Raw genomic sequence first — 23,485 nt, 5'->3', positions numbered from 1 at the left:
ATTAGGAATCCCAAAAGTGAGATTATGGAAAGGACTATCCGTATTAGGGAAGGAAACTTGGAAAAGGTTATCTATGTTAGGGAAAGGAAACTTGCAGCATTGTACAGGCTATTGAAAGATTCTGATTTGAAAGAGTAAATAAGTGCTTGGGTCATTATTTCTAAGCTCAAAGCCTCTTCATTCATCTCCTGTGCACTCAGTGCCTTGGAACTTGACCAGTTCTATGATTTTGGCTCACATGAAGGCAGGAATTGCACCCTGCAGAGAATTCCCGGCTCTCTGAGTCATCATGAACACCTATAAAATGTATAGAAATCACTAATGATTTACCTACATGGGACACCTTTGCAGAGTGGAAGAACATTCCTACCTGCTCCTCACAAACCCTGAAACACAAACAGTCAGCTGCACTTGAATAATCTGCCACAGAATGCCTCAAAGTAAGTAATTCTTCTTTGAAAGGTGGTCCAGATTTAGGCCATGGATTCCGAGATACCAGCAGGTCTGACTTGGGATCTCTGGGAGAGCTGAGCCCTTTTGAGAGGCAGGTGGAGGCTCCTTGGATGGCACAAGATCCTCATCGTCTGTGACAAAACTGATTGGTAAAACTGTAATGGGAGGTGAGATGCATTTGTCATCCAGCTGATGACCTCCAGGAGGCATGGAGTGGTCTCCATCTGAGACAGCCATCCAGCTTTCCCTCTCAGCAATTTAGAGAATTAAGAAACACCATTTGAGGGCACAGTTCAAGGTGTTTCCACTCCATTTTTTTAAAAAGATCTTTAGGGTAAGAATCACGTCTCGCTACAATCACCCATTTCTCCACCTTATCAACCACAGAGCAGACAGGAAAAGATGTCTCTGCCGCAGAAGCCTGAGTGTGGATGTCCTGGAGCACATCCTGAAGGAATCCCTGCTCAGACACCACAACAAATCCCACTTAGGGCTCAATCTCATGGTCAAGCAAGAGGAGCTCAAATTACTCCCTAGCGCTAGTTGACCCACAGCAATGCTACACAGATGAATCCCTAGCCTACAGCAAACGCTGGCGAATGTGATTTAAATTAACCCTTTTTTATTGTGGGTAAGCAAAGTCTAATTACCTCACTAGCTGCAGGCGAGCCGGGAGCACACAGACAGGTACCAAGGGTCAGCTGATGTGTGGTAACTTGTTGCACCGCAGAAACTCGATCAGGACTTTAATTTGCTAGAACTTCCACACGCAGGCAAACCCTTAGACCTGGATTCTAATTTCTCCCAAGGCCTCGGGCAGTACAAAACTGACTAAAAGCTGTATTGAGGAGAGGGAGAGGTCACAGAAATGCCCCTCCACGCTGGGAGGTGCCGCGACAAGGTGGACTTCAGTATTGCTCCAAAGCCCTCCACTTTGTACAAATCTAACAGTGGTAACAATTAAAAAAAAACCCTTAAATTCCTTAAATTTTTCCAGCTTAAAGCATTAAAGCTGCTTGTATCAAAGAGCAGCAAATCTGTTTCACCAGAGCAGCCAGCATCCCTTACAACAGAGCCGAGTAGAAAACAATAAAATGCATATATTTCTACAATAAAATGCATACATTTCTCACAAATAAATCAGTTTTTAGGTAGGTTAATAAGACTACTTCTTCTGAGGCAGGAAATAACAAACGAATGTCACCAAAGATCCTTAGTCACGGGTGCCATGATAGTCCAGTCAGGTCTAAGCCAGGTCTAAGTCACAAACTCAACCTCTTTATTGTTGGCAGAGACAACTTTCAAGGCAGACACCGAGAGTTCTACTCTCCCATCCCACCTCTGCTCTCTGCTCCCAAGACAGGTGTGATCAGCAGCATTGTGACCATGAGCAGGGTCCTGCTCACCTCACCAGCCTGGGACAGAGCACAGGAATGCTTCATTCCAGACCTCCACTGGTCCAGAGGGTCCATAGGCCACTCCTGGAATTATCCACTCCAAGTACTCTTGAAATGACAAACTCCCAACCAGATTCTTGGATTAGACAAAGCATTTTTTTCCAATTTGGAAGTGAAATGGGAACCAGTTCACTGAATCCAGACTCAGCTCAGAAGCAGACCTGAAGTGTGGTGCAGCTGGTGAATCCCCAACTGGGCAAATCCCTCAAGAGAAAGGATGGATTCTCCCAACCTGTTGACATCTTCAAGATCTCAGCTCAAAGCTCCTCCCAAAAAACTCATTTCAGCCCAACTTGTTTGGGCGAATTGGGGAAAATATGGTGGAATCCTCACTGCAATCCTAAAAAATGAGCCCACACATTTTACATCCCAGATCCACTTTCAGATGGGTCGAACTATCAACCACTAATGCTGGAATTTCCTGGGATGGGACTCAGTTCACAGACGGAGGCAAACACAGGGATGGATGGATGCAAAAATGTCCAGCAGGGCTAACTCTGCCTTTACTGAATTCACTGTACACAGAATATTTGGCAATTAAACCTTGTCCATCCAGGGCTGCAGGGGACCCCCACCACCTGTGGGATCAAGCTGTCAGTATTTATAAGAAAGCCCTGGAAATATGGACCTGTTTTGTGCTAAAGAGCTGAGCTTGCTGCTCCCACCTTTCCCTCTGACTTCCCAAACAAGGCATGGATTGCACTGCACCAACAAATGAAAGAGTTCCTTAAATCCTAGGGGAAACATGCTGCAAAGAACAGGAAACCAAAGAGAAAGGTGTTCAGACACTGGAGAGTTAGAGGAAAGTAGATGGATGTTTCAACTGGAGAAAAATTAGGTAAATTCTGTTTAAATTTTGCAGAGCTGAAACTTTGTATTAGCTTAGAAACACAATTGTAATCACTTTTGCCATAAAGGTAAGAATGGGGAAATCATCATGAAAACCAAGTTGGAGCTCTGGAGGTCACTGGAGACCAGATGTGATGACACCTCCCAATTGCTTAGGGTGTTCTGGGGAAACCTCCCCATGTCCAGGTGGCCTCCTCCGAGCACATATCCACAAAAGCCTAATGAAACACCCAGGCTTGCTCTTATGAAATCAGTCTGGAGACGGAGGCTTTCTCACTGGAGAGGTTTGCAGCAGAGCAGAGCAAGAAGGAAGCTTCCAGAGCACGGTTAGAAAGTTCCCTGGAGTCAGGGTTGCTGGAGGATCAGCACAATTAGATTTTGGGAGGACGTGTAGGTACTAGCAAACTTCTCAAGCCATGACTCTGTGCAAGCAGCAGCTCCCGCAGCATCCTCAGCCACAAACGAGCTGAGGGCTCATCTCTGAGCTGTAATATCGTTAGTGTGACATTTGTCACCTGCTGTCCCCATCCTCCAGGCTATGGAGCTGTGCCAGTTCACACCATTCCAGCTTTAAACAGGTTCTCAAGGCTGCAGGACTTCAAGAGATATGAACAACAACAAAAAAAAAAACCCCTCTGGATGCACCAGGACTGGAATTTCACACATGCTCATGGCAGAAACCAATGTTCAATGGAGTTCATCTAATCTCTCTGGAACACCTTAAAGTTAGGAATTCAGTTAATGGTATCACTCAAAACCTCTCTGACCTTGTAACAGAATCATCAGGGCCACAGAAGATCAACTTGCTCTGTCCTAAGATAGATGGCTAGAAGAGGTGGGGTTGAATTGCCCTCTGGGGGAGTCAGTCCCTAAAAAAGGGTTCTACATGGAAATTATGAGCCAGAGGTTTCATTTTGGGTGGCAGAAGCTTGCCACGATGAATCTCATCCTCCTGAGCCATAGACACACACAAAAAATACCCAACAGCGAGCTCAGGGGGAGAGGTTTTTAAATCAACTCTCAGCTTGGTTTTAAACTAAAAGAGAAGACATTTAGATGAGATGTTAGGAAGAAATTCTTGGCTGTGAGGGTGGTGAGGCCCTGGCACAGGGTGCCCAGAGAAGCTGTGGCTGCCCCATCCCTGGAAGGGTCCAAGGCCAGGTTGGACAGGTCTGGAGCAATCTGGGATCACGGCAGGGTGTCCCTGCACATGGCAGGGGGTTGGAATGAGATGATTTTCAAGGTCCCTTCCAATGAAACCCTTTCTTCCAATTAAATCCCTTCGATGTTTCCATTTCTGTGATTCTGCAGTTAGCAAACACTGCTGGCAACTCAGTATTTCCCCAAAGCACTGTCAAAGCTCTACCCAGCCATTGGCCAGTCACAAACCATGAGCTGCCCTCTGAAGGGTGCAGTGAGGAAAAATTGCTGCTGTTTCCTCTACAAGGTCTTGGCTGTGCCCATCACAGCCACAAATGGTTATGCTGGGCTGGTAACAATGCTCCAGTCCTAAAGAAAAATGTGGATTTGCAGACCTGAGGTCAGCAACCCCTCCCTAGAGTGGCCAGAACCAGATGCTCCAGAAAAAAAAAAAAAAAAAAGAAAAGTAAGCGCCCTGCACAGGATTTTCATGGAACATCAATTCCTTGCAAAAATCTTATTCTGATCTTCATTAGCCAGATGTCACTTTAAGCGCAGAAATGAAAGACCCAAAATACTCTTTGTTATTAACTACGACAGTCCAGAATTTTTTTGCAATAACTGCAAATATTTCCTGGGAAAAAATGTATTGAAAAACACTGTTTAAATTGGAAGAGTTTGAAGAAGATGATTTTGGTCTTTTACCTCTTTTCTTCAGGCAAAATCAACAAGGAAGGTCAAGGACCTGACAAACACTTCGGGTTTCTCATCAGCCTCTCTTAAAATAGGGATGAAAACCTCCCAGACACCAACTGGCATCACATCAATGATATCTGTGGGGTGTTCAGGCACCCAGTCATCCCTCCCAACTTTACCTGTCTAAAAGGGAGGTGTTTAGGCTGTTTCTGGAGTGGATGGAGAAAGATAGGCAACTCCAGACAGTGATTCATCACATCCACTCGAGAGATCCCAATCTCAGGAAGGATGAATCGCCCTCAGAGGGTGCCCAACTTTCTAAGATGGTTGGCTCAGATAGTTGAGCATTACATGGCTAAAATTAAGTGAATTTGGTCCAGAGGTCTCTTAGGGAAGGTTCTGTCACCCAACAGAGCAGAGATACCACTCCTGGTGTGCTTGGACATTCTGGGAAAATCCTCCTTTCAAAGCAGAGTTGTCCCCAGTTGGTGGAAGGCTTCCTGGAGGATGAATTGAATCTTCCCCATCTCACCTGAAAGGAGATGCCTCAGATAACTTGAGTCACCCCTTGGGATCATCATGAGACAAAGTCCCAGCCCATAAGCAAGTGGGTTGTTGGTTTGGTGGGTATTTTCATTTGACTGGAACATTCAGTCCAGTTCTTGGAATATTTTAAAGACATTTTCCCTTGCTCTGCCCTCGGGCTCATGCACGGTTGTGCTGTGCCTGCTCCTAGGCAAGGTTTCTATCTGTGCAGCACTGGAAGACTCACAGACCACTGTTCCAGGGCCTTTCCTCCAGAAAATCCAGGTCTTTCCCTCAGAACACTTCGTGACCCTTTCCCAGACCTATGGAAAGCACTTGGAAAACACCTGGTGACCTCAAGGCAACCTGGGAGCATCGCTCATCCCACAACCACACCACCCCTTCTCCACTGGCTAAAGAGCTTTTTATGTGCCTGACTTCACCTCTCCACATGTTTAAATCTCTTCAGGGCTCGGGAGCTGGCTGTGAGAAACAGGAATATTAATATTCTGTCAGTGCCCAGAAGGTCTCTGACTATGAGGCAACAAAAGCTGGTGTGGTGTCTGTAGATTATCTGCCCTTGTTGGCTGGTCCTGGCCACCAGGACCGCAAGGACCTCAAGTTCCCTGCCAAAACAGGAGCAGTGGAGTCAATCTCAGCAAATCCTTCCTGGCAAACCAAAGATGAACCGAAATAATTGCCATTTGAAATGAAGAGATGGCAAAAATTGTGGTTTATGTAAAGCAGAGGAGTTTGATTTTTCTTTTTCGGGATGGCTTTTCAAGGGTACTGAGGTTAGAGGCACAGGCCCAAGTTACTGGGAGTCAAACCAGGGTGTGAGCCATGTGAACACCCATGTGAACGTTCTTACCCCCTGGTAAATATGAACCATCTCGTGTTTATTGCAGGGAAAGAGCATTCACACGGGCAGTTACCACAGAAAAACTGGCATCTGATGAGTTCACACCCTAACTTACCTCGTGGTAATTTGTTCAGGTGCCCATCCCCTAAGGTGCCATTCCCAAAGTGAAGGTGGAGGACGCAATGTCCCCTTTATACTCAGAGTCAGCAACTCCGTGGTTATGGCACCTACCCATGGGATGGGAAAATGAGCTTCACCAGTTTCCTCTGCTCCATCCCAGGCAGGGATTTGAGCCCAAGCTTCCCAAATCTCAGCAGCACACCCTCGCCAACGGATTATGCCATTCCCCAGAACCACCAAATCAATTATTCACATTGATTGAGGCTTGGCCAACACTGGGGATGCAGCCAGGAGCCTGTGGAGCTCTCAGCACCCATCCCAGCACCAATCCCAGGATGGATTTTGTGAGCTCTGAAGGATGTGCACCAAAGTTCTGCAATTCTGCCTTTGCATGCCCCAAAACCCCATCCAGCTCCAAGCCAAGTTTTGCTGCACCTTGTCAGATATGTACAAGCCTTAACCGGGCTCCTTCTCTGCCCTGCACTGGGATAGGGGAGATGGGGCTGAGATATGCCTCTAATTTCCATATATTATTACTGTGTGTCCCTGATAGCAGGGATAATAACGTGCTGTGCATCAGCCCAGCACAGGAAAACTCTCCCTGCTCCCAGGCTTCACCTCAAACCCTGCAGCCCAGCCCAGTGCCCAAGCACAGAAAATGAACAGAGCTGCCCCGGTATTTAAGGATAAACACAAAGCAAATGTGGCATTTTTCTGGCCCAGAATCAAAGGTTGAAGCAACTGGAAGGATCAAGAACTCAAGGAGCTCAGGATCTTAAGACACAAGACAAAGGAATTGCTCCAAAGCGGCGCTTTCCTGGCCCAGAATCAAGGTGTGAAGCAACTTGTGGGATCCTGAAGGATCTCAGAGTCCAAGGCACAAGACAAATAGGTTGTCCCAAAGTTTGCTAACGTCAAAGGAAGATTTTCTATGACTTCCAGCTGTCTTTGGAGCAGAAGCCAAAGCTAGGAAGAGGGATATGTGATCTACCTATCTATGCATACCGATATAATAATATTTATATATTTAACTACCTTCCTTCGTAATAAAAGCTTTTTCTCCCCACAGAACTCTCACAGAAGGGGTTCAACCTTCAGGACCTTTCTAGGACACATCACTGGGAGCTGGCAGCACCAATCCACCAGGGAAGAAGTGAGTGGCACACAGCTGTGACTGGGAACCACGGACCTCCAAAGCATGGGAGTCCTTCATTCCCCTTAAACCTAACGAGGAGGTTCCTCCTCTTCATCCCTTCCTCAGCCACACAAAGCATGAGGAGAATCCTGGCATGGCCCACTCCTCTCATAAATCACATCTCAGACTGAGAAGGAAGGAAAGAAAGGGGAAGAAATCCTCTGATGATCAGAGGGCTGGAGCAGCCATCCTACAAAGACAGGCTGAGAGAGCTGGGATTGTTCAGCCTGGAGAACTGGAAGATCTCATTGTGGCCTTACAGTAATTAAAGGGGGCTTATAAAAAAAGAGGGAGAGGGATTTTTAATGTGGGCAGATAGGGATTGGACAACAAAAACAGTTTTAACTAAATGAGAAGAGGTTTAAATGAGATGTTAGGAGGAAGTTCTTTACTCAGAGAGTGGTGAAGGCCCTGTGACACCTGAGGCAGTGAATGACACCCCTGCCCATCACAGGGGGTTGGAACTGGATGACCTCAAAGGTCCCTTCCAACCCAAACCATTCTGTGCTCTGAAATTCAGTGAAACAGGGTGAATTGAAAAAAAACAAAAAACAGAACAAGGAGTTATTCTGTGGGCACTGAAACTGGTGAGCACTGACTCTTCTGTCTGGATTTAGGGTGTCCAGGGAGCATGGATGCACACATGCACACATCCTCACACCCTTCAGCCCCTGGCAGGACGCTGCTCACATTTCCACCCAATTTCCCTGCCCATTTTGGTGAGATTTGTAGATGTCTAACAGTTTTCAGAGCCTCTGCCAAATGAAGCTCATGGGGCCAAGAGGTTTAAATGTCATGATGGGGACAAACAGGCAGCAGGATTGCTTAAGCCCAGGATCATGTAAAAACTAGTTCTAAGAGATGGATTAGAGCAGCAGTGGATCTGAGAGCCCTTTCATGAGCCCCTCCTTGCCCCCAGCCTGGGTCCCTCTCTGGAGCCTGAAGGAACCCTTTGCACAAGCAATTACAGCTTTTACTGCATAAAAACACTTTGCAAAGGCCTGAATTTCACAGAAAAAAGGGTCAATGAGGCTGAAAATTACACAAATTACACCCGAGACATCTCTGTCTATCCTTTCCTAAGATGAATAATAAAGTCTAACTCAGCAGAGTAACACCCAAGGCTAAGTTCATGCCTAAGTTAGCTCCCAGACAGATTTAAAACCTGGGTAGAGACCTGAAGTTTAGTCAGTTCAGAGTTCACATCACTTCCCTCACTCCTCCATTATACTGATGCCACTGTATTCTTCTGGCATCAAAGAAAATCCCAGGCACCTTTCCTGACATCTCTAAGATCAAGGAAATTTGAGATAAACCCAACTCTTCCTCATTCACAGTTACAGAAACAGTCTGGGAATTCGAGGACCAGACAGCACAAGTGTGTGAATAAATTTGTACAGATCTTATCAGCCAGGTCAGCAGAACCATGAAAACGTGAAGCTCCGAGGGCAGCAGGAGCTGGTGAGTCCTGCTGCCGGGATTTTGGGATCAGAACCATGATTGGTGGTCTCTGTCAAGGTGCCTCCACTTGGCAGCTCACTGCTGGCTACAGAAAATCAGTCCAAATGACCAGATCTTTGACAAATGATGCTTTCGCAAGAGCATTTTTCTTGAATCAGCCTCTGCCCTGAAACACCACAGAACCCAAAAAGGAGAGACTTTTGCAGGAATACAAACTCCTTGTCCATGGGAACCAAGAGCAGGAAGAGCTTAAGGATTTGGGCACCATGGAATGAAATCATCTGACCCAACCTTGCTCATGCAGGAGCCGGGCTCCCAAGTGGTCATCTCAGTTCTGCTGAGAGTGATCCTTTCCTCCTGGGATTGACGCTGCCAGGGCTGCTGACCCACAGCCAGGAAATGCCAGCCCTCCTTGGGGGACTGCAAAGGGAGCTGGGATGACTCCCTGAGATGGGATGGAGGGTGATGGACCCGGCTCAGCAGGGCTGCTGTGTGTGCACAGCCCTACAGCAGAGAGGACAGCCCTCAGCTCCTCACTCCTGCTCTGACTCACACGTGTCCAGCTGCCCTGGCTCTTATCCTCACCCAAAAATTGTTGGTTTTTTTTTTTTACCCTTACTCAAGGGTAAGTCTGGCCCAGCTTCTCCTCCTGGCTCTGCTCAGTGACCCCACACTGGCCCTTGGAATGGGACACGAGCAGCTGCCCTGGTAGGAAACCCTCATTTTCCACCTTTCGGAGTCTCCTCTGACCAGGACACCCAGCTATTTCTTGAGGCTTGTGAAGGGCAGAGAAGAAATATGGCCAGAGCTCCCAAGGATGTGTTGTAGCTCCTGAATTGCCTCGTCCCCTGGTTAATCACAAAGCCTGCAGCTCATTAGATAATCAAGGCTTTGCATGCTGCCCTGTCCTTCTGGTACCAGAGCTTGCTCTTGCATGCCAGAATCCAACAAGAGCCTGGTTTGCCCCATTTTGGCTCCCATTTTGGAGCCTGTCTGCAGGACAGAATTCCTCAATTTATCCTGAGTGCCATCGGTGGGGCAGCAGGAGCCACCACCACTCTCACTGCTGCTGGCAGACACCCCCAAGGCATCCGTGGCTGTAAATTTAAATCCTATACAAATACAATACAGTATACACAGTACAATAATATATGCAATAAAGCCTACACAGCCTACACAAATCCTGAATCAGTTTCTCTGTTAGAATTTGGACACTCTTCTGGCCAATTGCAGTTTTGGTGGCTGTGTTAGGAAGCTGGGCCTGCCTTGTGTTAGGCTGAGCTTGACCCTTTCATTCACCAGAGACTGAGACTACACATGAGTCAGCAGGACAAACGGACTCAATGCTCCTCGGGAATCACAGACTTCCCACATGCCCGTGGGCAACTTACACCAAGGGTTTCAGTGGCCACCGAATTAGCATTTCCCTGTCTGATCCCCGATCTTCTGCTAATGTGTCTTATCTATTCCCTTTCAACTCGGCTGTTTGCCCCATCTGTCTGGGGCTTGTACTCTCCCGGGCAAAACCCAGTTCCCACCGTGCCCTCAGTCCTCTCTTGCAAGTGACTTTGAGGTTTTGCAATCCATCCACTAATATCCATGAGCCATCCCGCTAGGAAAAAGCAGCGATCCAGTAAGCTCCTTCCTTCTGCAGATGATATTCCTGTTAGCAGTGACTCAGCTGAGAGCTTATATCCATGACTTCTTCACAATTCTGATTTAGGCAGATTTAATCCGGCCTGGAGCACGTGAGGATGGATGAGGGGATTTCTGGATTTAAGGGTGGTAGAAGCTGCTACACCTATTTTTGCAAGCCCACAGTGGGATGGATCTCGGTTAACCCAAGGTGTTTTGAGAGTTAGACAGCTAAATCTGTGCTGCTTAAAGCCTGTTCCGTGAGAGGAAATAAGCACTTCAAAAAAAGCAACAGAGCTAATCCACTTCTCCTCATGCTCAGAGTATTCATGGACCACTGACAAGGGGCAGCTCAATAAAATCAGCTAATCGATCACGCTGCAGCAATGCCATCAATAAATCTGAGGCATAAAGCACAAATTACGTGTCCAAGCAGCCCCACACTTCCCTCCTGTCCTTCCCACCCAGCCTCGTGTTTTCTCTGAGCACTTCCAGCAGCAAATCTTGCCAGGGGATGACCCAACCACAGCCCTGCTAATGCTGCAGCAGAGCAGCTCTCAGGGCCTGGAGATTGGGCTGCCAGCTCCTTTCTCTACAGATTAAAAAAAATCAGCACACGTTGCTCCAGCCAGCTGGGAAAGGGGCTGGGCTGGGCTGAGCTTCCCAGTGCCTGAATCCTTCACTGTGGGAAAAGAAAACAATATATCAGAAGGGTGGACGGGGCTCTGAAGCACCTGGGATGGTGGGAGGTGTCCCTGCCCATGGCATGGGGTGGAACTGGATGGGCTCTGGAGGCCCTTCCAGCCCAAACCACTCTGGGATTCTATGATCCACAGAAGGGCCCTGTCCTCAGAGCCTTCAGGACAGCTCTTCACCATCCCAAATCCATGGGACCAGGGTGGTACCCAGCCCTCCTGGTCTGGATCACTAATGCAGCTTATTCCACATCAAATTCATCTCCATGGCCGCTCCCAGAGCGTGCAAGAAATTGAAAGTTCACAGGAATTCCCTTCCAAAGCCCTTCTGAGAGATGGGATTTTTGCTCAGTTCCTCTACACCTGTGGAAAGCAACACCAGGACTTCAAGTGAAGAGCTTTTTAAAGGTAATTTGGTCACTAAAGAGTCACATTGAAGGGTCCCCCAATGGAAACATTCCCTTTCAGCATTCCGCATGTCCATGTAGAACATTAAATGCCCAAATGAAAGTTCACAGGAATTCCCTTCCAAAGCCCTTCTGAAAGATGGGATTTTTGCTCAGTTCCTCTACACCTGTGGAAAGCAACACCAGGACTTCAAGTGAAGAGCTTTTTAAAGGTAATTTGGTCACTAAAGGGTCACACTGAAGGGTCCCCCAATGGAAATGTCTCTTTTCAGCACTCCACATATCTATCTATGTAGAACATAAAATGCCCAGATGATCCTGATTTTAGGGGGTGTTTCAAAGCCAAACCTGACTTGTCTAAAGGTAGATATCCTTGTCCCAGTCATCCAGGATCCTATTCCAGGCAAAGGTTGGGAATCTGGGGTGGGATGGGACTCATCCCAAAGTAAATGTCTGACAGATGTCAGATGAGCTGTATCTCATCTCTCACCACTAACTCTGAAGGAAACTTCACTGTAAAATATTCAGGAAGATTCTCCCTCCAGAAGGGATAGAAACCAATAACGGATCTCCCAGAAAACAGCATTAACCAGATAGTTTTACTGTCTCTGGAGGAGCTGTGGGTCTCCCAGTAAATTCTGCACTTCTTATCTGATGCCCAGTGGTATTCCCCTGACGTTAAGTGAGTTTTGGATGGACTCCTACCTGTCCAGACTGTCCCATTTAATCCCAGCTTAGGAACAAAAAAAAAAAGGGAATTCTCCCTGGCGTCCCTCAGCCTGCTGAGGATTTTGTTTTCTGTCACAGCACACAGCCCTGTTAGCAACAGGCCCCATTGCTGTTCTCCTGGGGGCAGAGGGACAGACGGAATGGAAGGCTTGGCAACTGCTCAAGGAGCTCCTTTCCTGTTCCCACTCCTCAGAAATATCTCTGTTAGACAAGGTGCACCCCTCTGGAAGCACAAGGAGCTCCTGCTCTGCCCAGTGAAATCTGGATTTGTCTCACAGGCTCAGCTGCAGCAGAGATGGGCTCTGCCTTTTCTCCCTGCTCCATCCCTGGTGGGAATTCTGTTGGAGAAAGCTGGCTGCCCTGGAAAGATGGGCGTGCATCATTTTTGCTATATGCAAAATGCATCTGCCAGCAGAAATGCAGAGGAAATACAAACCTGGAAAGTGAAATTAAGAGACTGGGAGAAGGGGAAAGGGTTTGATTTCAGAGAACTGAGAGCAAAGCAAAGTCAGAGGAATCCTTGAAATGCAGAAACATCTGTGGCTGTGTCCCTCTGCCAAGATAACTGTCAGGACAGGGCCACAGGGAAATCACTTCAAATCTCTCCTGGAGAAGTTTTTGAGATAAAGTTCTATCACAATCCTGAGGTAATGGCTTGCGGGCGTGACTGGGGGATGGTGGGAGACTCTGGATGTGTCCGAGAGCACGAGGAGGATGCATTTGCTCTCTGGAGTGTCCTGGATTAAAGGCAGGATTAAATATTTCACAGAGAAAGCTGCCAAAGCCTCAAACTGCTGAGGCTTTCAGCAGCTGGGCTGAGACAGGACAAAAGATGAATTTCCAGAGGAGAGGGGTGGTCTAGAGTGTTTCAGGGCCAGCCTGGATGTCATGAATGCTCCTGCACCCATACACCAATGATCACTAAAGAGATTATAAATACAGGGAAATTATGGATAAAAAGTCCATTATTTGATTTGACCCATGGGAACTTAATGCCTGGCAACGGGAATGATGGATTTTAACAATAAGGGAATGGGCAAGTGTGCAAAGACTTCTGTTTTGGTATATTCTGACCAATCCTGGGTGGTGTTGGTGGAGGTACCTCTGAGCTGGTCTCCTCAATCAAATTGGCACAGAGGACTTCACCAGCCAAGCTCCATCAAACACCTGAGACAGGAATTGCACCAGAAAAAAGTGCCCAGTTCTCCTCAAAGAAAGGAGCCCAGGCTTGGATGGAGACCTGGGAATTGCAGCCATGGGATGGGTGAAGTGAATTCCACCCCGAGGCTTTGCTCAGTTGCCTGCAGATGGACGTGGAGTGATGCTGAGGTGCTCTGGCATTTTCCCAGCTGGTCTCCAGCTGCTGCCAAGGAAGGAGCAGGTCACCAGTGGATTCCTGTGTGCCATCCCTGCCAGGGCTCTGAGGATGACCAGGATGGCACCCAGCCTCTCAACCTGGCTCCTGGTGGGAACCTGGCCACCTCCATTTGTGGGCTGGATGCCATTCCAGGGAGGCCTGTTTGGACTGGGAACACTGGGAGTGGTGCCTGGAGACCAGGAAAGCTCCCAAACCTGTGATGAACCCCAGGCCAGGCTGGAAATGTGAGGGTCTGCCACGTCCTGAGCTCGAGGAACAGCTGAGGCACTCTCTGAGCCTTCTCCAACACACTTTGAGCCTGCAGAACGCCATGGAAGAGGAGAAATGACCCTCCCAGACACCTGGAACCCTTCACAAGGCAGGTGATGGAGAAGGGAACCAGCCCAAGTGCTCTGATGTGACTCTGCTGGCAAAGCCTGAGAGTGCAAAGGCGCAGCAGGAGAAAAGAATTTCACAGCATGAAGGAATATCCACCTTGGGAAAGGGCAACAGCATCCCTGCTAATAATTATCACTGAATCCATGGAAGAATGACTGACTGGTTTGACACCAGGACAGAAACTGCGCTGAGGAGGAGACCAAAGGCACCTGGGACTCCTTTGATGGCCCAGTCTCTACAAATGCAAAGCTCTCTCTGGGCAGCAGCAGCACCCAGATGGGAAGGGGACTGTGAATATGCAGGTGACAAACAAGGAAGAGGGACAAACAACACCTTTGTGATGCAGAACGCTCTCCCCTGGCTCCCAGGCCGCTTTTAAAGCCGTGCCCTATGTTAGGAGTTGAGAACAAGGGAGTTAATGTATCAGCTCTCCTTCCCTCCCCTTGGTTTTTGGGAGTTCCTGTAGAATTTGGAGTGGGCTTATGAATGGATGGATTTTTAGAGGCGGTGCTAAGACAACAGGACCTAAATCCTGCCACTTTTAAAGGGACAAAAGGGGAAAAGAGCATCATTAATGGCACAGGATGGATGGAAACAGCTGGCATGGACACTTTCATGAGTGGCTTTTCTGCAAGACCAACCCCAGACCTGATCCAGCAAAGCTCTGATGCACACCCCATGGGAAGGCTCCTGCCTGAGTGCTGCTCCAGTTTCAATGTCCTGGCTCTGGGCTGTGTCTCTGGGTGGTGACAGCGGAGCAGAGATGGGTTTAGAGAGGCCTTTTAGGCTGGGGACACTCCTGCTGCAGCCTTGGCTGGGCACGTGGAGACCTGTGTGCCCTGGCCAGGGCTTCTGCCCTGCCGTTTCCCCTTTGCTTTCACAGAATTCCCAGAATTCCCAGAATGACCAAGTTGGAAGAGACCTTCAAGACCATCGAGTCCAACCCAGCCCCAACAGCTCAACTCAACCCTGGCACCCAGTGCCACATCCAGGCTGTGTTAAACACACCCAGGGATGGTGACTGCACCACCTCCCCGGGCAGCCATTCCAGAACTTTATCACTCTTTCTGGGAAAAGCTTTTTCCTGCTATCCAGCCTGTATTTGCCTTGGTGCAGCTCGAGGCTGTGCTTCCCCCATATTCCAGTGGGTTTAACCCTGCTTTAGCCTCTCTGGGCAGAAATCACTGAGCTCCACACCAGCAGAGCTCTGTGGGTGCCTCTTCAGAACCTTCTCCTTTCCAGCCACAGACTCCAGACCTCCCTCATCCTCCTCTTCCAGCCACACTGTTCATCCCCACAGGGCCTTCTCTGGGAAGCAGCATGACTCCAGCCCTGCTCTGGGAAGGGAATTTCCCTGTGGATGGGGCGGGACCTGTCCATCCCTGCTAGCAGCATGAGGCGGTCACCCCCAGGTGCGCTGCCCATGCCGGGAACAGCTCCCAGGGGATGATCCTGACTCGGTGCCCTCAGGATTCCCCTTGTGCTGGGTGCTGTCATTATCCCAGCAAAGCCCTTTGAAATGCAGCCGGGTGCTTTGAATCGGCACTCCAGGAATCCTGAGCAAGGGCACAGCCCAGGGACAACCCCTGCTTGTCCCGGTGGGGTTTTCCTGCCCTCCCGTGTGGCATTCACCTACTCTGGAAAAATCCCTTCGCCCAGGATTTTTCTCCTTGGAAGCTGAGAAGGCTCAGAAAAAGGAAAACAATTCTTATTTCATTTGTTTCTCCTGTGTTGTGCTGCTTTGGAATGTGTTTGGAGATTGTTTACCCACAGGTTTCATGTGAGTTGTTTTCACTCTTTAGCCAATTGGGGCCAAGCTGTGTCGAGACTCTGGAGAGAGTCAGGAGTTTTCATCATTATCTTTTTAGCCTTCTGTCTGTATCCTTTCTGTATTCTTTTGTATAGTTTAGTATAGCATTCTTTAATATAATATCATATCATAAAATAATAAATTAGCCTTCTGAGAACATGGAGTCAGATTCATCATTCCTCCCTGCCACGGGGCATCCCGCAAATACAATATCTGCTCCTCGTGAGGTCTAAGATGGAATAATCCCCCCCTCCTGTGCTCATGCTGAGCTCCAGTGGTGCAGGGATTGGTGCAGGGGCTGCAGAAGCTGCAGCATTGCTGCATGGCTGGAGCTGGGCGGGAGGGATTCGGGATGCGAGCAGGAAAGGGATCCCACAGGGCTGGGATGGAGGCACCAGTGAGTCAGCCTGACTTCCCCTGCTGCAATCATCAGTCCTTGACCTCCTTCTCTAGGAGACACCAGAGTAAGAATCAAGGCTCCTCCAGCCTGAACCTTTTAGAAGGAAAGGCCAAAAAGTCTTTTTTTGGCCAACAGAAAGCAATGGGATTCCCATCCCTCAGTTCCAGCTGCCCTGGCTGAAGATGCTCACTGAGGACCAGATAAGCTTTAACAGGTTCCTTCCGACCCAAACTATTCCAAGTGCTCAAAACTTTTCCAGCGAGAATTCCCAGAGGTGTTCAAATGTTCTAAGGACAGGTTCCACCTCCAGGGTTACCTGGAAACAGCTGGGGAGCAAAAGGATTCACTTTTCTTTATCTGAGTTAGGAAAGGCTTTTTATTGGATGCAATTCCTTCAGCCAATGCTTTGAATATCAAGCTTTTCAGGCTAATTTCTCTAATAAAGTCCTCTTAAAATGGAAAGGAAAAAAACAATTAATACCTAGCAGAACAACACAATTTGATAAAATGAGTCTGAAAGATGAGCAGATGAGGGATTTGGGATTTTCTTTAGCACACACCGGCCTCTCTGGGGAAGTCCCAGCCCTCCCCATGTTTCAAACAGGGACTTTTTGCTAAAACCTCGCAAAATTTTCAGTTCCTGCTGAGGAAAAAAACCTCCTGGTGTGATCTTGGTCCAGTCATGGATCTCACCACAACTGGACAAAAAACAACAACATGAACACCACCAGAGTTTGTTTCTTCAGTGCCACCAAAAAGATGGAGATGGGAAACGGTTTCCCTTCCCCTTTGCACACAGCATGGACAAGAGCTGTTTTTTACCACTTAGATCTGCACAGAAAGATCCCCTGGACCCTTTTCCCTCTACCCCACTGCTGCTGGGGGGGGACCACCCATCCCAAATCCAAACTGGGGTGAGAGCTGGTATCTGAGAGGGGCCTAAACCATCATTCCGTGATCAATCTCTGCCTGGAAAAACAGGGCTGGGTCCGACACTGCTGTCATGTAGATAATACAGGTACAAAAAGGCAATTCCAAGGCTTGGGACAGGGATGGAGGCAGGGCAACTGCACTGCTCCACTTTTTTTTTTTTTGTTGGAATGGAATGCAAAATGGAGGGAACTCTCAAAACTTTGGGCCTGGAAGCCAAAGCTTGGAATTAAAGCCAGGATTGGATCTGAGACCTTGGAAAAGGCTCCCAAACTGAGGCGCTAGAAGTGAGAATGCGGATTTAGAGCTTAAAGCAGAGACACATTGAGCTAAGTAGAGGAAAGTTCAGAGTTTTAGACTTTAAGATATAGAAAAAATATATATATAGTTGCAAAGGTAACGAGAAGTTTTTGTGGGTTTGTGTGTCATAACATGATTGGCTAAGAAAGCTCACACTGTAGCATGGATCCATAAGATGAAATATTTAAAGATTGGATCAAAAGCATAAATATCCTATTGGCACTGTTTTACTGGTGAATAAATCCTTTAAAGGTCTCTAACTAAGGGCCTTGTGACCTTCTGAGCCACGCAGTGAAGATGTGAGTGAGCTCACTCTTCCTGCCCAGGTAGAAGATAAGAAAAATAAATCCTATCACCAAACCCAACTCAGAGGTCCTGTCTCTAACTCATCCAAAATTCCCATCTAGACTCAGGGATTTTAACATCTCGCCGCAACCTGCTGCAGGAGGGGAGGAGACGCAGATGAATTCCAGCACCTCTGCCCCCCAGCCAATCGAGCAGAGAAGTGGGGAGATGCAATTCATACCTCGGAGCTCTAGAGATGGCTCCAGGAGCCCTGGTGCCAGCACCTGCCCGGGCTGGCCCTCAGGTGACCTCCCAAGGCTCTGCCTCCCTCCTGGCTAAGCAGGGATGAGCACCCCAAGGCAAGCTTTGCCTGCAGCCCCTGCCAGGGCTGGGGTTGGCTCTGCAGGGTTTGCAGGGTTGGGTTTCTCACAGGAGCCAGAGAAGCCTGGGCTTCTCTCACTTTAAAACAGGAGCTGCTCCACCCTCGTGGAGGGGGACAGATCCCAGAAAAGAGCAGAGAGCGCAAGGCAGGAGCTCATCCCTGCACTGCTCCTGCTGTGGTGATGCCACGGTGTGCTGGTTCCAGTTGTGGGTTTCTCTGGGTCTGGATTGAAGGCCCTTGAGACAGGAGTTCATGTTGGGACTCAGGTGTTGATTATTTCTTATCAGTAAAACAGTCTCACTGCTGTGACTTCAGCAGCTTTGCATGAGAAGGCACAAAATGGCCAACAATCTCTTGTTCCAGGGCCTTTTCAGACTAAACTGTCCAATTAAGAGCTGACACCTGGATTCTTTTCCCTTTTAACCCAAGAACTGATCCCACAGAGCAATGTGGGCTTTTCTGCCCAATTACAAAATGCCACCCAAACCCATGGAGAAGGAGGAAGAAGAAGCATGAAGAAGAAACCCAGGAGGACACCCTGTGCCCTCCAGCTTGCTTCCATCCACAACACACTAAAAGTCCCAAAACCTCAATTTCTCACCCAGTGATTCACCCACACTGCTCTCTATAATCTATTTCACACTTCTGTGGGTTCCAGTCTATCTTGAAGTCTGGGAAACTTTCTCCATGGATGAGGGTCAGAGTCAGTGCTGCCCTGGGGGTCAGGGCACCCCAGAGCAGACAGAGAAATATTCCCAGTGCCCTGGGTTTCCACACCACAGAGCAGGGACAGGCTCAGGTGTTGCAGCCAGCATTGCTGGAGTGATGTCCCTGCTGTTGGCAGGGCTCCCTCGAGCTCACAATTCCTGAATTGCAAAAAATACAACTGGAAAGAGCTGCTGGATCCCCCTCCCCAGCCCTCACAGAAAGGGGATCCTGCAGGACATCTCATCCTGCAGGGATGAGGAAAGCCATGGAGCTGCTGGGGAATGAGAGCAAAGCCAGAAACATCTCCACACGCATCCCCATCCTCCACAGCCTCCTCCCAAGGCCTGGCACCTCCAGGAACACTCCTCACCCCAACAATTCCCAGCTTTTCCCAGGGCTGATCGCATCCCAGCCCGCTCTGGTGTGACACAGGAGCTGTGAGAGGGGACAGGAACCCCAGCAGGGCAGAGGAAGGGACAGACCCTGCTGCCCAGGGTGATGCCACCACACCAGATCCCAGCCTCTTGTTCCACTAGAACGCTTCCCACCCCTCTCCAGGCACGGAATTTAACCACACACATCCCCAGGCTGCCCAGGAGAAATGATGCCAGTCAGCTTTTCCTGCAGCAAAGGGGTCTCCCTGTACCTCCAGTTCAGCCCAGAGAGCCTCTCCTGGGATCATCTCCCCCAGGAGCATCCTGGGCTGCAGGAGAATAAGATTCCCATCATGGAAGCTGTGCCTTAATTTTTATCGAATTTTTTTCCCCCCTTCTGAATAATTTCTGCCCACTGGCTGCCTTCAGACCAAGTCAGGCCACTTAGCATAGATTGAAAATTAAAATAAATAAAATTAAAATGTTTTTCTCCCCCCATTCCATGTGGACTCAGTCAAAGCAGTGCAAGCCAGCTGGAAAAAGTTTAAATTTTGCTCATGCTGCTCCTGTGACTCCCCACAGACCCCAGGCTCCTCCAGGACAGGGAACAGGTTACATTTAATCCTCCCTTACCCATGAATTTTGCTTCAGAATTCCCTCAACCTTCCATCACTCATTCCAATCTCTCTTTTTTATTATTCTTTTTTTTTTTTGAACAAACCAAGAAATGAACAGCACCAACATTAAAATAAAGCAGCAAAACCTGAAAACTATCTGATTTTTTCGCAGTTAATCTGGCCCCCTGGGTGTGGGAGAGCCTGTTGCTGCTCCCAGGAGCTGCTCTGGGTTGAACAGCTCGGTGCTGCGCTGCTCTGGAGAAGGTCCTGAGGCACAATAAACCCCTCCAGAACATCCCCAAAACCCGGCTCATCCATCCCAACAGCAATCAGCCCCTCCTCTTGGATTATTTTTAAACCATCACTTCCAAAGCCTCTTTTATCCCAGTTTATAAATGAATTATTTGCTGATTTTTTTTTTTTTCTTAAGGACCTCACAGAGCCTCCCCTCCCACCCCCAGCATCATCACAGAGGGATCTTTTCCTTTTCCCTCCGCTGAACTTTTCCCAAAGCTCCCAGGAATGTGGGAATCTGCTTGGTCTGGCTCAAACAGGTGCCATGGTGGGAGCAGCAGTTTGAACAGCCCGAAAAGAGCCTAAAAAGGCTCCAACAGAGCCTGAAAAGGAGCTGTGAGAGGCAGACAGAACTTACAACACCTGATCCCCGGGAGAAATTCACATTTCCCCCGATTTTGGGGCAACAGTTAAGCAAAACTCACGGGAAAATATCATTTCTCAGTCCCTGCTTTCTGCAGGGATTTTCTCCAAGTGCAAATATCCACAGCCCCGTGTGCTTCGGGATGAGCTGAGGCTTTAATTGGAAACGATTAGTGGGGAGGGGGCACGATCTGGGGCTGGTGAATGACAGATTTTCTGCTCCAAACACCCAAATCACCGTGAGCTGATAGAGGGGAGATGCTTGGGGTGGGATGCTTGTTTGGGGTGGGATGCTTGACTAAAAAAAAATTCAGGTTCCTTCTTTCAAAATAAAAGAAAAACAACAACAAAACAAAAGGCAGAGTGGGACAAAATGAAATTAAACCCAAATCAAGCAGCCGGGTGGATTTTTGCTGGAATTTGGGACCAGCTGGGCTGGCCTGGCAGAAAAGGAACTCCCCTGCCCTGCTTGGGATGTGCATGCCGGGGACCCCAGGGCCACCTGGCAGAGCCCAATTCCCACATCGCCAGGGCTGCTCCCCATCCCCAGCCACGGGGGTGGGCTCACATCTCGCTGGGGGATACATCAAGAGGGAAAGGTTGGGGAGAAATCAAGAGGGAAAGGGTTGGGAGGGCGAGGGGGAATTTCGGCAGCCAATGCAACAACTCCCGGCCTCTCCCGCGACTCCCCCAGCCCACTCCAGCCCTCCTTTGCATTTCCATGGCCTAAGGGGGGTTTCTCCTCGCCAAAAAAAAAACCAAAAAAACAAAAAAACAGTCTGAAGCCGCTGCTTGGCACCGGGGAAAAGCCAGCCCCGAGCCCGCAGTGTCGCCGCTGCCGCCCCCCGCGCACACCTGAGGATGCCCCGGCTCGGGCACAGCCCTCCTGCCCCCTTCCCTTCCCTTCCCAGAGCCTTTTCTCCTCTTTTCCCCATTTTCCGGGGACAGGGGACCGAGGGGACAGGGGGGATAAGGGGGGGATGAGGGGGCCGGGCCCGCGCTCCCCTCGCCGGGTGACAAGCGAATATTTATGTCGGTATTAGAGGAATGCGTTTCCTTCTCCAATCAGGAATGCGAGCAGAGTTTCTAATTATAAGTTAGATGGTGGCTGGGAATAAAAGATTGCTTTTTAATGACTCCCGTCCAGGTGCTCTCGCTGCCTGTCTTCCCAAGCACACATTTGCATTTTATTGCTTCTTTTTTTTTTTTTCCTCTTTCTTTCTTCCCCCCCCCCCCCTTTTTTTTTTTTTTCTTTCCTTCCCATCCCAACGAATTCCCTGCTTTCAGACATACCTGAAATAGTTGGAGAGGCTGCTGCCTTCAACACCCTCACCTCTGCACCGCCGGACAGGGGGGACCGCGCATCCCGCTCCCGGGGGAGGGGAGCAAGGATTCATTTCAAAATTAATTAACAGCACGGGGATGATTGGGGGCGTTTTTTTTAAGGGCTCCCCAATCTTTTTTTATTTTTTTCTTTTGAAGGGGGGGCGTTTCGGAGCCGTGGGCAGCGCGGGCGCGGAGCCCCCCGGCTCAAGCCGCGGAGCCTCCCTGCGCCAGGGCTTCCCCGAGCCCAATTAGCTCCGCGGGGTAATTAGCGCCGATCGTGCGCTTACATGCCTTGCCCAGCACCATTTGCTTTTCGTGGGGGAGCGAGCGAGAAAAAGGCTCTTAAAGGCGTAGGGTGCAAAGCGCGGAAAAGGAGAAAAAGCGGCCAAACCCCCCCAAAAAAACGCGAGGCGCCGCATCCCCCCGCGCAAGGGGCGCGCAGCAGGCGCGGGTTTTGCGCCGGGAAGAATCCCCACCCTGCTCTGCCTCCCCACAGCCCGGCTTGTGCAGCTTCACCTCCTTTTTTTTTTCCCGTTTCCCCCCCCTATTTTTTTTTTTCTTTTTAATTTACCCTTCAATATTCCTGAAAGCGAAAGAGGGGGGGGGATTAAAAAAAAGCACCCAAAAGTTTTGCTCCTTTCCCCCCCTTTCCTTCCACCTGACTAGCTCGAAATCACCTTGAAATGCTCATGTCAACTTGTATCATTATCTCTTTAATTCAGGCAGCGCCTTTTGTTCTTCACAGGAGAGGATCAAAGCGCTCAGAGAGAGAGGAAAAAAAAAAATAACTTTCCGATCGCTCCCTCTCGCTCTCTTCCCTTTTACAGTAGGAGAAGGAGAGATCAGGTATAACCCAGTCAAAATAAACAAAGTGAATGCATAAATAAAAGAGGTGAAATGCAGGTTCTAAGAACTTGCTGGCGCTGGAACAATCCCACCTCTTTAGCTGAGTGGCAACGAAAGGAGAATTTCAAGTCATCTTAAGCGCAGGGGTTGCAGAGAAAACAGAGGAGGGGAAAAATAAATGAAAATGAGCGAAAAAAAAAAAAAAAAAAAAGAAGAAGAATAAAACTTACCACCAGATTGGGTAACTTGACAGAGCCTGACTCAACCCACAAAGAAACAGGAAATATCCAAAAGAGGCCATTGATGAAAAGTTGTCTTTCTTTTTTTTTTTTTTTTTAACCAGAGTTGCCAAAAACCTTCCTTTCTTCTGAGGCAGGATGATTATTTTAATAATAATAATAACAATAACAATAATTTAAGGAAAAAAAAAAAAAAAGTCAAATGAAGTGAACTCAACCCGACCAGGTAAATCCTCTCTTGCTTCCTCTACTACTCTCAAGGAAAAAAAAAAATCTCAGAGAGGTAAAAAACTCTTCTCTCAGCCAAGACACTGAAGGCAAATATTAAAAAAAAAAAAAAAAAAAAAAAAAAAGGAAAAAAAAAAAAGTTTGAAGTAGCTCTCTTAAAAAGGACCCAATCAGCACTTATTGCCAAAGGGAGAATTCTGATGCTTTGGCTTGTTCTGTCAATCAGGAGCGTGAAGTCAGGAATGAGCTAATTGCGAGGAGATAGTGTTTTAATACTCATTAGGGGGCACGTTGGCCCACAAGCCAAGGGATAAAATGTAGTTTTAAAAAGGGGAAGGAAGATTTAGGGGGTTTAAATAGACAGGGGGGACCCCTGTGGATTTGGGTAGCTATAACAACCTGC

The 23,485-nt window shown here is 48.5% G+C and overlaps 1 protein-coding gene across 2 annotated transcripts in view; it reads right to left on the bottom strand.

Moving 5' to 3' along the window:
- WNT3A (Wnt family member 3A) overlaps positions 1 to 23,109 on the bottom strand; it is a 93,985-nt gene extending 70,876 nt beyond the window's left edge. Inside the window, exon 1 of one of the 2 annotated variants that reach the window (XM_038129647.1) lies at positions 22,846 to 23,109. In XM_038129647.1, the coding sequence (XP_037985575.1) occupies positions 22,846 to 22,916 (71 nt within the window). In that variant the 5' untranslated portion in view covers positions 22,917 to 23,109. Of the gene's footprint in view, positions 1 to 21,736; positions 22,256 to 22,845 lie in introns of those variants that run through there. The other variant, XM_038129646.1, reaches the window with a different exon arrangement.
- Positions 23,110 to 23,485: the final 376 nt, after the last annotated feature.

This window comes from Motacilla alba, chromosome 2 (genome assembly GCF_015832195.1).
Source record: "Motacilla alba alba isolate MOTALB_02 chromosome 2, Motacilla_alba_V1.0_pri, whole genome shotgun sequence".
Lineage (NCBI taxonomy): Eukaryota > Metazoa > Chordata > Aves > Passeriformes > Motacillidae > Motacilla > Motacilla alba.
The sequence above is the reverse complement of the archived record's forward strand: the minus strand, read 5'-3'. Positions and strand labels throughout refer to the sequence as shown.